The sequence below is a fragment of the Anneissia japonica genome, unplaced genomic scaffold (assembly GCF_011630105.1).
Source record: "Anneissia japonica isolate Jap-2015-1 unplaced genomic scaffold, ASM1163010v1 scaffold93_len1081246_cov171, whole genome shotgun sequence".
In the NCBI taxonomy this organism is placed as follows: Eukaryota; Metazoa; Echinodermata; class Crinoidea; order Comatulida; family Comatulidae; genus Anneissia; species Anneissia japonica.
In genome coordinates this window covers 526,964-538,438 of record NW_022726429.1, presented here as the reverse complement: position 1 = coordinate 538,438, position 11,475 = coordinate 526,964, and the positions used below count along the sequence as shown (strand labels likewise).

At 32.9% G+C, this 11,475-nt stretch overlaps 2 protein-coding genes across 4 annotated transcripts in view; one reads left to right on the top strand and one right to left on the bottom strand.

The window, feature by feature from the left end:
- The first annotated feature begins 550 nt into the window (after nt 1-550).
- On the top strand, nt 551-2,810 carry LOC117113195 (migration and invasion enhancer 1-like). Its single transcript, XM_033256483.1, has 5 exons — nt 551-557; nt 688-774; nt 1,521-1,597; nt 2,087-2,182; nt 2,396-2,810. The coding sequence occupies exons 1-4, from the start codon at nt 551-553 to the stop codon at nt 2,168-2,170; spliced, it is 255 nt and encodes an 84-aa protein (XP_033112374.1). The 3' UTR covers nt 2,171-2,182; nt 2,396-2,810.
- Nucleotides 2,811-3,267: 457 nt separating this feature from the next.
- Nucleotides 3,268-11,475, bottom strand: part of LOC117113169 (CTD small phosphatase-like protein 3) — a 50,932-nt gene continuing 42,724 nt past the window's right edge. For all 3 annotated transcript variants that reach the window (XM_033256442.1, XM_033256443.1, XM_033256444.1), the window contains 5 exons: nt 11,316-11,402; nt 10,481-10,623; nt 9,877-10,003; nt 9,371-9,466; nt 3,268-8,185 (listed from right to left, as the gene is read on the bottom strand). In XM_033256442.1, the coding sequence (XP_033112333.1) occupies nt 8,120-8,185; nt 9,371-9,466; nt 9,877-10,003; nt 10,481-10,623; nt 11,316-11,402 (519 nt within the window). In that variant the 3' untranslated portion in view covers nt 3,268-8,119. The remainder of the gene's footprint in view (nt 8,186-9,370; nt 9,467-9,876; nt 10,004-10,480; nt 10,624-11,315; nt 11,403-11,475) is intronic.

The following is an 11,475-nucleotide window of genomic DNA, read 5'->3' as shown; positions in this document are numbered from 1 at the left end:
CACTTTCTTGGCCTAGGATAGAAGTTTATTTTGTTTGCCATAGCTATTGTTTGATTACTGTAATAAATAATACAGTATTCTATTGCTATACTGTCTGTACAGTATGCCTCAGACTAATTTTCTAAGCAGTGTTAGAAAATTTAATCCTGGCTGAATACAGATGAATATGTGCACCCTTTTGATTTTTTGCATTGACATTTTACATTGAAATAGCATGCACACTTGAAACATCCACAAGAACGTCATGCACAAATTGTTGCATACACATTCCAATAAAGTCAAGTATCCAAATTTTTAAGCTCACAAAGTATACTTTTTACTTGATGATAACATTTTGGACACTTCCCAAACAAATTTAGCCTAGATTTTCTTCCTCGGCAAGATTCATTCAGTTAAATGTACCTCAAAACTTAGATAATTTTACCAAAGTCAAGGAAAATGTTCCTCATGCTGTTGGCTCTGTTTTTTTTTTTGTGTGTTTTTTTTTAAATCAAAGAGACAGAAAAAAACTCCAATCTAATGAGGATTCATCTCGGCTCACGTACCTAGAATGTATGGTACTCTTGTAATTTATCATTTTATCAATTTATTTTATATTTTTCTTAATGTTTATTTTGTGCTGAATAAAGAAAGATAAATGGACACTAAACATACATTTTATTTCTAATTTTATTAGTGGTTTGTGAGGGTACAAGTCCCGCTTCCTGGAGCTACAAAGTCAAATCCAGTCAGCTGTGCCAGAAGCGGAAGTCACCGGAAGTGTTGGGCGGGATCATAAGTATACTGATGGTCACACCAAGTATTTTTCAAAAAAAAAAGAATTCTGTGCTCGATTTCTACATTGTATAACTTTCGATACAGTTTGGGATTAATTTTTCATTAGAAAAACATGTTTATCCTAGGTTATCCCTCAAAAGTGGACAAATTTTTATCACCAAAAAAATAAAACATTCGGTTAAATATATATATATATATATATATATAATTTAGTGTAACACAATGGCAAAGGATATGCCAAAGAGCAAACTTTAATTACTTTTCTAAGTGACATAGACAAACATAGACCCAAAATGCTGTATATAGTCTGTCTCATTATGAGGCTTAGGGAGTGGAGTTGTTTGGTTGTGAAAACTGACAGGAATTGAACCCAGGACCTGGGATTGAAAGGCAAGTATCTTAATCACCAAGCTATTCAAATCCACTGTTTTTGAATTTAACATCAGTCAACCAATTAGTAAGCCAATTCGTAGTTAAACCTGCGCATGCTCATATCCAAGGTCAGTCGAGGTCAATCATAAACCTATGTTGTGTGTATGGTGTTTACAGATTTATATCAAACAATTACTATAATAGGTATTTATAGAGTGCTAATATTGATGGAATAATACAATGTTTAGTGGTGCAAACAGGTTCCATGCCTACTGTAAATGTATTCAAACAATTTAATATAAGTAATACAGGAGATATGCATGCAAAGTATTGTTATTCTACTATTTATAGTGGACTGATTTTATTTGCAGAATCATTTGAAGTGAGTTTGAATGATCAGATGCTGTTTTCCAAGCTGGATTCGGGGGGATTCCCCAATAATGACCAGGTGATTACATTGCTACTGATATGTCATAATCTTAATAACAATAAATCAAATATTTGTTTTGACCATTCACAAAGTCATCATCTTCATTCCACCTGCTCAAGCCTCTAAGTTCTCCGCATTTGTTGTGGTGTAATCTAAAACATAATCATTCTCAACATTATCATCATAATCTTCAGCAACAGCAGCAGCAGCACTGTTATTACCTACATCATTATCACCTAAACGACCACCAGTGTTATCATCGCCAACATCATCACCAACAGCACATACATTTGGCACCATCATTCATATCTGTCACTATGTGATGTCACAGGCCCCAACCTGGCATCACATCTATTTGAATTCTACCAACCTTTATTCTCTTTAAATACTGACACTAAAATATTTAATTTTAAACCAGTCCATCTTTGATAACGTGGATTGATGACACCAGTTCTTTGCCTGATGAATTTTTTATTTATTAATAAAAATGTTGCTCTCTTTTTTTAGATTGTGAAGCAAGTTGTTAATTATGACGGTGGGAATGTTGATCAAGTCACCGATATATCCTTCCCAGGATGCAGTATTTTATGAAGGATAGTACAGGTATTAATCAAACACAAGCAACTATTAGTAATTTTACGATAAAATATGTGATCATATGCCTAAAAATTTATACCATTTTATTAAACAATTATACTAAACATTTTCAAATAAAATCATAACTTCTAATTAACAAGAAATTATACAAACAATCTTAGCAGCATAATAACAGTTAAGTTTATAACATTGTGTTTTTTTTTATGTTTTTTTACTTAGATATAACAGTAAACAGTGCAACTAGCAGAAATGTACTCAACTCAAAAATCATTTACCATTCTGGAGAACTCAACTGAAATACTGTAATGTGGCGAAGGCATCACCAGTCACCGAATAATATCTTCTCAGAGACATGGGGTCTTCGTTTGTGTGATCTTAGTGCTAGATAATGCTTTACCCCTGATGATTCATTTTCATGCCACATGTAATTTGTAAGGTGGTTGAGTTGCGACACATTCTTGAATGACATCATTTGGTACACAATCCGTTTGTAGCGGATGATGGCTGGCACTCAAAGGAAAAGTCCATGTGCAAGCCTGAACTTCAGGTCTTCAAACTCTTTGTGTACAAAATGTAATAACATTCTAGGTTTGTAATTTATAATATTAATAAATTATTAATGACACAGAGTAAATTGGTGTTTGACGTTCTTTTCAAAGTTGTGTATACAGTATTAACATAGAGTAACTTCTTGAACATTCTATACAGTAGGCAGGCCCATAACCAGTAGGATTTCTGTGGTCCGGCCAAAACCACTTTTTGATCAAACACCTTTAAACCAGAGCTTATGTTCAAGACTATAGTCTTACCACTGGACACCCGATTATTAACTGATTTATTTATTTGTTATTGTAGGATAGGCTAGCTAGATGCCATTTTCACTAGAGCACCTGCGAGCCTTTAACATAATGATAATAATTATCTGCTTTTTGCCGTTTTCCTCGAATTTAGGATACTTCATGGTAAATGTTCTTTTTGTTCATGTAAAGCGCACACAGACGACTTTATTGTATTGTGTAAGACTTGCATTATTATTAGTTTCATTGTTTTCGAAACACCGCAAAAAAAAAATACACTGAAGAAAAACTGTCTTCCTTCACAGGATGTCTACATACTTTTAATTCATATAAGATAAGAACACTGTGTACATAAATGTGCTTTAAAAGGATGAGCTAAAAATATTCACACAACTGATTTTATCAAACAGCTAAAGTTATCTCAAATAAAACGTGTAACAAGACTTTCACAAAAATGGAAGAAGTTTCCCCACTGTACCCAGGAGCACTTTCCAGTTGTTTGCACCAACACTAAAGCTGAGCATATACACTCAAACTCTTGTCTGTCAGGTTTAGAAAAGTTCTGTCCGCACTATCAAGTTTTATGTGACAATTACCCTGTGGTCTACCATATGACAGATAATTGTCACATAAAACTTGATACAGTACTGTAGTGTGGACAGAGATTTACATATCTGATCAAACAAATCATATTTTCCATGGCAAAAGTTGGACAAATGCTATAATCAAAAATGTGACTTGCACATATGTGGGTATAATATGACATCATCCTGATGTCACAGATAAATTCACAATGTGGACAGAGTATTACAGGTACAGACAAGAAATTAAATGATATGTTGTTACAAAGCAGGCAATATCTCACTTATGCTCAGTCTACACTAAGAAGTTTTATGTGGCAAATATGTGTGATTTATCCATATAAAGGTGACATAACATCGTCATGTCCATATATAGGCAATTCCCACAAATTTGTCACTTAAATCTCACTAGTGTGGACAGAGCCTTGTATGACATCACCATGTCCTAGTGAACTGAATTATAAGGCTGGTTACACAGAAATGATACCCTGTGAAAGTCTGTCCATGCTATCATTTTTTTGTGACAAGTAACTGTGATGTGCTCAAATATGGGCAAAGCACAGATTTTGTCACACAAATATTCATAAGCGAGGACAGAACTTAAGTCACCCCTCTTTTTCATCCCTATCTGTAGATACCGATGGCATTAGATTCTGTACACATTTCAATAGAATATCTGGTATATTTTGATACACACCACTTGAACCCTGTATGCTTCCCTACAACCTGAGTGGTTATGTATCAAAATTAACAGAATGCAAATAACAATACAAGAGGCCTAATAGAATGGATGCAAAACAAAAAAAAAGATGTAATGGAAAAAGTTAGCTATCAGCAGCAAATTAAAAAGCATAATTATAACTAAACAGTCAATTTACAATAGAAATATAAAAATTAAAATAATGAAACATATATGATAAAATGATAATACTACATATTATTGATATATCAATCATATTTACAATAACATAAACTAAAAGATTGGAATGAGCAAAACAATAAATATCAAAGAATTATAAAATTGCAAAAAGCAGGTATTTTGAGGAAAAACATTAGGGAAAAAATATTAGAATTGATTCAAAACAGATATTGAGAAGACTTGTTCATTCCTGGGTAAATCCTACTTTATTTACAATTTTCAAGTAAACATGATTTCAAAATGCTACAAAAAACAAAAAAGTTTCATCAGACTTTAAGCGGTCCACACTATCAAATCTTATGCGACAAATAAATGTGATATGTCCATATTTGGACATAATATGACATATCATATATGTGGCAGAGCCAAGCCCAAGGAGGGATAAGTCGAAATTTTCAAAATTGAGTTTTGTACATATTATGAAACTAGACATTATCATCTTTAAAATGAAAAAAAAATCACTTTGATATGACAGTTTAAGGCGAAGTTATGGGCAATCAAAGTTAGGATACTTGGAAAGTGTATTTTGAGAAAACTGGCTTTGAAAATCAGATTTTCATGTCTGTATGCTAGGACAAGCTCTCTTAAATACCATTTTCAAAGCATTTATCGATTATAAATCAGAGAAAGGTAAATATAAGATGAAAGTTAAATGGTTAATATGTTTTAGAGATATATAAAAAAAAAAAAATCGAAAAAATTTCACATTTGTGCATTTATTGGAAAACTGCCTGTGCAACTTATCCCTCCTTTAGCTTGGTTCTGCCACATATGGGCACATCACATAAATTTGTCACATAAAATTTAGTAGTGTGAACTGGTGCTTAACAGAAATGGCAACATCGATGTGGAAATTAGTATTCAATTTATTGAAAAAAACTTTCAAGTCATCATCCAGTGTGAGTCTATAATATAAAATTGAATAAAACAATATTTTAAAGGAACATATCTGTTTTATTAGACTGTGTTGTTCAAATTTATGTAAATGCAGCTCGACGCAATTTGTTGTCATTTCGGGTATGTGCGAGATAAACGCAGATGTCGCGTCATAGGATATTAAATGTTTTGTATTTTCACCATGACCTAAAGACTGTCCCTGACAATAAATCGTGTCGGTCTGCGTCGTATGACGCTGTCCGAGTTGGACTTTAGAATAACATACTGAGGTACAGTAATGAAAAGAAGTAGTTAAAACACTTGGGTTTTCTTATGATGCTACACATTTTTCTCAAAGTGTTTACCTACATCTGTACCCTCAAACAATCAACTGAGGAGAACATGGTCCTACAGTACTGGATAGTCACACCACCAGCTGGCTAGGTGATAGACCTGCTTGTGGAAAGTTCTAACTGCAATGTGGAATTCATAGCGAATGAATCAACTGATGCCTAATTCAAGCGATTTTAAACAATGATAATTCTAAAATGTGTATTGTATATGGTTTTTCAACAATTACCCACATAGTTCCATAAAAAAAAACTTGATTTTTGTATACTTTGGTCATTTTTAACATTGATTTACTCAGGTCACGATTTCTTACTCTAAATGATTTATCCATATTTGCTTTCGTTTTTGTATAAACATTATTGGAAAAAGTATTAATGTATCAACAATAAGTGGTTGGCTCCAGAAAGGCAGATTAACGATTAAAATATTAAAATTGGCAATTTAGAGTGTCAAAAATTGGGGTAAAATATGCTCCCTATGAAACCCCTACTGACAACTAATATACTAAAATTTATGTATTTAAAAAGACTGAAATTCAACATGATATGTAATGGCATGTACACTTCATTTTAAGTTAAACTGAGCATCTATATTACTACTGTATGTCTTAATTATACTAGAATATAACATCTTTAAATCTTCTCTAAAAAAAAAAAACACCCCTTAAAGAATCATTTGCACAAAAAACAATGATCTCACAGATAGTTTTTAAAATATACATCTTTATCAAATATCTGGGAATTACATCTAAAATGCTCATTAACAAGGATTGTAATAAATTTATTATAGATAAAGGATAACAATCACTTTTTTTTTACATAGTTACAGTTCATGCTACTGTGTTGGCCAAGTAGCAAAATTGTATTTACAACATACAAGTGCAATCGTAAACTTAATTAAAATCCGAGTAAACTTTATTTCCTAGTTAATTATTGATGGTAATTTGGCAAATGGGGAATTCATTTCAGTTAAGGTTACATACATTTTGAAACAAAGAATGTGTGCTCCACAATAATTATATCCAGCTTTTTAACTCCCTACACTAACTTAAGACTTCTTATTCCATTTCCACCTACTGTTGTCAAAACATACTATAATAGAAAATGCCTTAAAAATCCTATAAAACTCAGCCTCAAAAATGATTTCTTGAATTAAATAGGATTTCATATTTTCTGTGTTTAAAATCATGTACATTATATTTTTATTATGATAATTTAATTAAAAAATGATTTATATCAGTTTTAAAGTACTATCCACACTATCACTCAGGTTTTTTGCAACAAATTTGTGTAAATTGCAATATATGTGAATGATGATGTCATATCTTATCATTCATGTATGAGCATGGTAATGTTTTATCAGATCCATATATGGCAAGTCACATGCATTTGTAACATTAAATCTGATAGTGTTGATGGAGCTTTATACAAGTAGCACTTCAACCAATGAGATCTGGGAGTTAGAAAATACAAGATGACCACCCTACAGGTAAAAATGCAGTACTGACTACCTATGTTGAGGGTTTCAGGTGTGACCAGATGAGGGCAGCAAACTACTCTTATTCTACCTCATGAAGATAACAGTTTCTAAGTATTCTTACACTAGAAATAAATGGGATGGACTAATCACTGTACAAAACATACATGGGAGGTATTTTAGAAAATTATTAACAAAATCTACGAAATCTTTGACTTAGAAACATCAATGGGGATGAAGGCAATTTCAAAAACAAAAACAAACATTCTCACACACAGCCATTGATGTAGTATTTACAGCAGTAAAAATTACCTATCAAATCTTAAAATTCCTAATTGTTAAAAATATAGATACTTTTATATATCTTCATTTCTTGAACAAGGTGAGGCGTGTGGTACATACTTATCATCGTAACACACAGCTAAAATTGATTCCGTATTCTTAGTCAAATCATTAAACATTTATCCAAATTTTGAAAATATTTAGTGAATTTTTCAATTGTGAGGGCGCTGTTCATGACTATACAAACCAACTAGCATTTATAAATGCTAAAAATACAAATACTTTTATGTCTTATTATAATTAGAATCTTGGTCTTATAAAAAATTTATTTTGTTATCACAGTATTGGTGATTCACTGTTAACCTCGCTAGAAAATTACCATGATCCCTGGACTGCAGAGCATTTTGTGCCAACCATTTCTCCAAACATTTACTAGAAAAGTTCATAGAGAATGTGCTCCCTTGCCAATTATAGAAATTATAGAAACTACAATTTATAGTACATATCTTACACAAACAGTTTGCATCAAAAATAGACAATAGGAGGGATGGACCTCTACTACACAAAGAATCTTGATGTATTCCACAAAATAACGGGCGTTGTACCGCCCTCTCCTGATTGATCATGTGACTATTGTGATTCAACGCTGGCAGATGCGTTATTAATCAGGTGGGAGGAGCTCATGTAATCGGTAACGATCTCGCACCAAAGGCCGGACATCACCTTTCTGCAAAAGCGAAAATAAGACACTTAATAGAATTGATTAACTGATAGAAAAATTAAAAATCTAACTTTGTCTTCTGAATCAATCATATTATTATAAATACTTATTCAATCATTTATGTTAATTTATGAACATATAATATGAAATGAGAGGTTATGAAATTTGAGATTGATACAATGCGTCCCTTGGAAAGCAATGGGATTACATTTCATGTTGAATTGACAGCATAGGGAGGTGGCGTATGTGTGTGTTACTACAGTATAGGCCTTTCATACAACACCCACCCAGAGCTTGTATGTATATATAGCAGGTCCATTATCAGCTGTTGTTTAATATGAGAAAGGGAGAGATTTTCAATCCTAACCATAGAGCTATTAAACAACTAGAGTGCTGACAAGATGGCAAAGCAATGCAGAGTTTTGTATGTGTACCATCCAAGATGGCTGTCGTAGTAAAGCGCCACCTTCAGGCTTAGTATACATACTGTATTATTACCATAAATAAGCCCTCTGATTGACTATTATTTCACTAATGATAATGAGTAATGGTAATAACAAATTATTAAACATTCGTAGCCAAAACTAGGCCAAGTGGAGCATCTTATTCAAAAATAAAGTAGCAAGGAATGAAAATTAAAATCGTGTACATTACACCCATACACCGCAACGCTCGAGTTTCAAACATACGGGTAACTAGCTGTACTGAACTTTCTGTGTAAATTGAGGGTGCAATTGCAAATGATGGTGCTTAGGCGAAATTTGATTGGCTGAATCTATGGCAGCCATCTTGGATGATGTACACACACACAGCTCTGCGTATTTCGAACATTGAATACATTGCAGTTAGCGCTCTAGTATTCTTATTATATCTCTATGGTCCTAAACATAAATTGCATATAAGATTAAGGGAGAAATAAGGGATCAAGGGCATCTCCCTCCTCTACTCCTTACTTATAGATTGAAAGGTATTTTCCAACATTTTTCAGGGACCAAGTTATTAATTTGACAATCAATTACTGTTGGAATGGCGGCATATGAATAAAATGACAGCTTGATTGAAATAATGAGTATACAGGTTAACAGTTGAAAGTTACAGTTCTTCATTGTATGTATTCGTCACTGTAGACAACCAACATTCTTGAAAACTATATAATTTGACCATTTGATAAGACATCAATTATTATGTTACCTTAGCAACAAGATCCTCCAAGAAAGGGATAAGTTTTAACAACTCTGTGTCGCCCTCATCTGTGAACCAACTCTCAATCGGGATTCCATTCTCAAGCTATTCAGTGAAAACAAATGCATTATTTTATTTAAATATTCCAAAACATAGAGAATTTTAAGTACAAACTTCAATGTAATATATTCTGAAAAAAAAAATAAAGCTTTACAGAAAGTGTACTGCCTCCAAAAAAATTGTTCTAAATACACATCCAAAATATACATATAACACTAAAGTGCACATCAGCAATAATGCCTTGAAGCGCCAATAATGGTACAGTGACGCTCCTGTACAGCCCTTTTGATTTGGCAACGAAAACACCTGTCAATAATAGAATTAGGGAGTGCCAAAACACAGTAACCATTGACAAACTTATTAATGGATATTGGTGCGATCTTGGCCTAAGGTAGGTTGTTTGATGAAATTTCCAATAATAACTTTGTTTCCCACCAACCCCCATCTTTACTTACCTGATAACCGAATGCTTGAGGAGAGTTATCAATGATAACGGTCTTGGTCAGGTCACGACCTAAGATTGTCAGATCTTTTATGTAATTTCCTTGAACGCAAATGCAGTGATCTCGAAATAGCCGATGCCTGTGAAAATACAAGCGAAATTTATTTCATTATTCAAACAAAAGTCTTCCTCTCTATTCTCACTTTGCAAGAGAAGAACCATAACCTAACATAATTTGATGGAACTGTTTTTCTCAGCCTCCCAATTTATTTTCTTCCTCCTCCCGTTCACTCCATTTTGAATTTTCCTTCTTTCCCTCCTCTCCATCCTAATCTCACATCTTCCTCCCCCATTCTACTATATCCTCATCTTCCCTTCTTCCTCTTTTACTTTATTCACATTTTCTCTTATTCTTCACCACCTATCATCACCCTACCTTCTTTCTTCTTCATTCCATCCTTATCTTCCCTTCTTTCCACTACCCAACAAAGGCACTTCATATTGCCTTCCTTCTTCCTTTCTACTACATTCTCATATTCCATACTTCCCCTTCAATTTATCCTTATCCCTTAATCATTCTTTTTCTTCATTATCTTCATTCAATGAAAATAACTTACTTGACAAGTTTATGTTCAGGATCCAGCAAGTTTAACAGCTTGTTGGCGTAAACTTTCTTAGAAGCTGTGAACAGGATGATTTCATAAAATTTTGACATACGTTCCAAAAACTCGCGATAGAACGGCCGTGTCCTTACGTACACCTGTAACCAAAACAAACATTTATTAAGAGAGCTCAGCTGTATATAATAGTAATTAGGCACATGCCATTCCCAATTCAGCATTCTAACGCAATGAGTTGAACTGAGTAATTAGCATAAGAATGTGGCAGTGTTGTAATTGAAGCTGTAATACATTCACTCATAACTTTGGCAAAAATTAAGTTGATTCCACTACATGACCCATCATTTTAAAAATATAAGTGCATATTATGAATATATTAAAAAGTAAAGTTTTTTTTGTTTTTTTTTGGCCACGGATGCTGGTTTTGGGATGGCATGCTTCATATGCGGTGACATACAAAACAAAAATATTGTGAGTGTAGGGTACTACAGATGGTTAATACATCCCAAACTTATAAATAAGAAACACCAACAACGTAAAACTATGGGGACAATATCTATGAGTATTTGCCAGCATGGATGGTATGAACTTAGTAAAGAAGAGTAAACTATAATAAAATATAAACTTTTGTCTACACTATCAAATTTCATCAAAGAACCGTCACATATAATGTGATGGATGTGATGGAAAATAAGAGTTGAACACGTTCAACTTTTTTGATACAATTTGATAGTATGTGATTTGAAATCATCGTACCCATATGTGGGCACATCATATTTTGTTGTCACATAAAATTTCATAATGTAGACAAAGCTTTAGAATATCTGCTTACCTGGTATGTGACATCCTGGAACAAAACTGGAAAAGACATGTTACAATTGTCCATCTCTTGTAAGCTACAGTGTACTATAGTCTCATCCTACAATATAAAAACAAATATAAAATAAAGTAATAAAAAATAACAAAAATATTATATATATATATATATATAT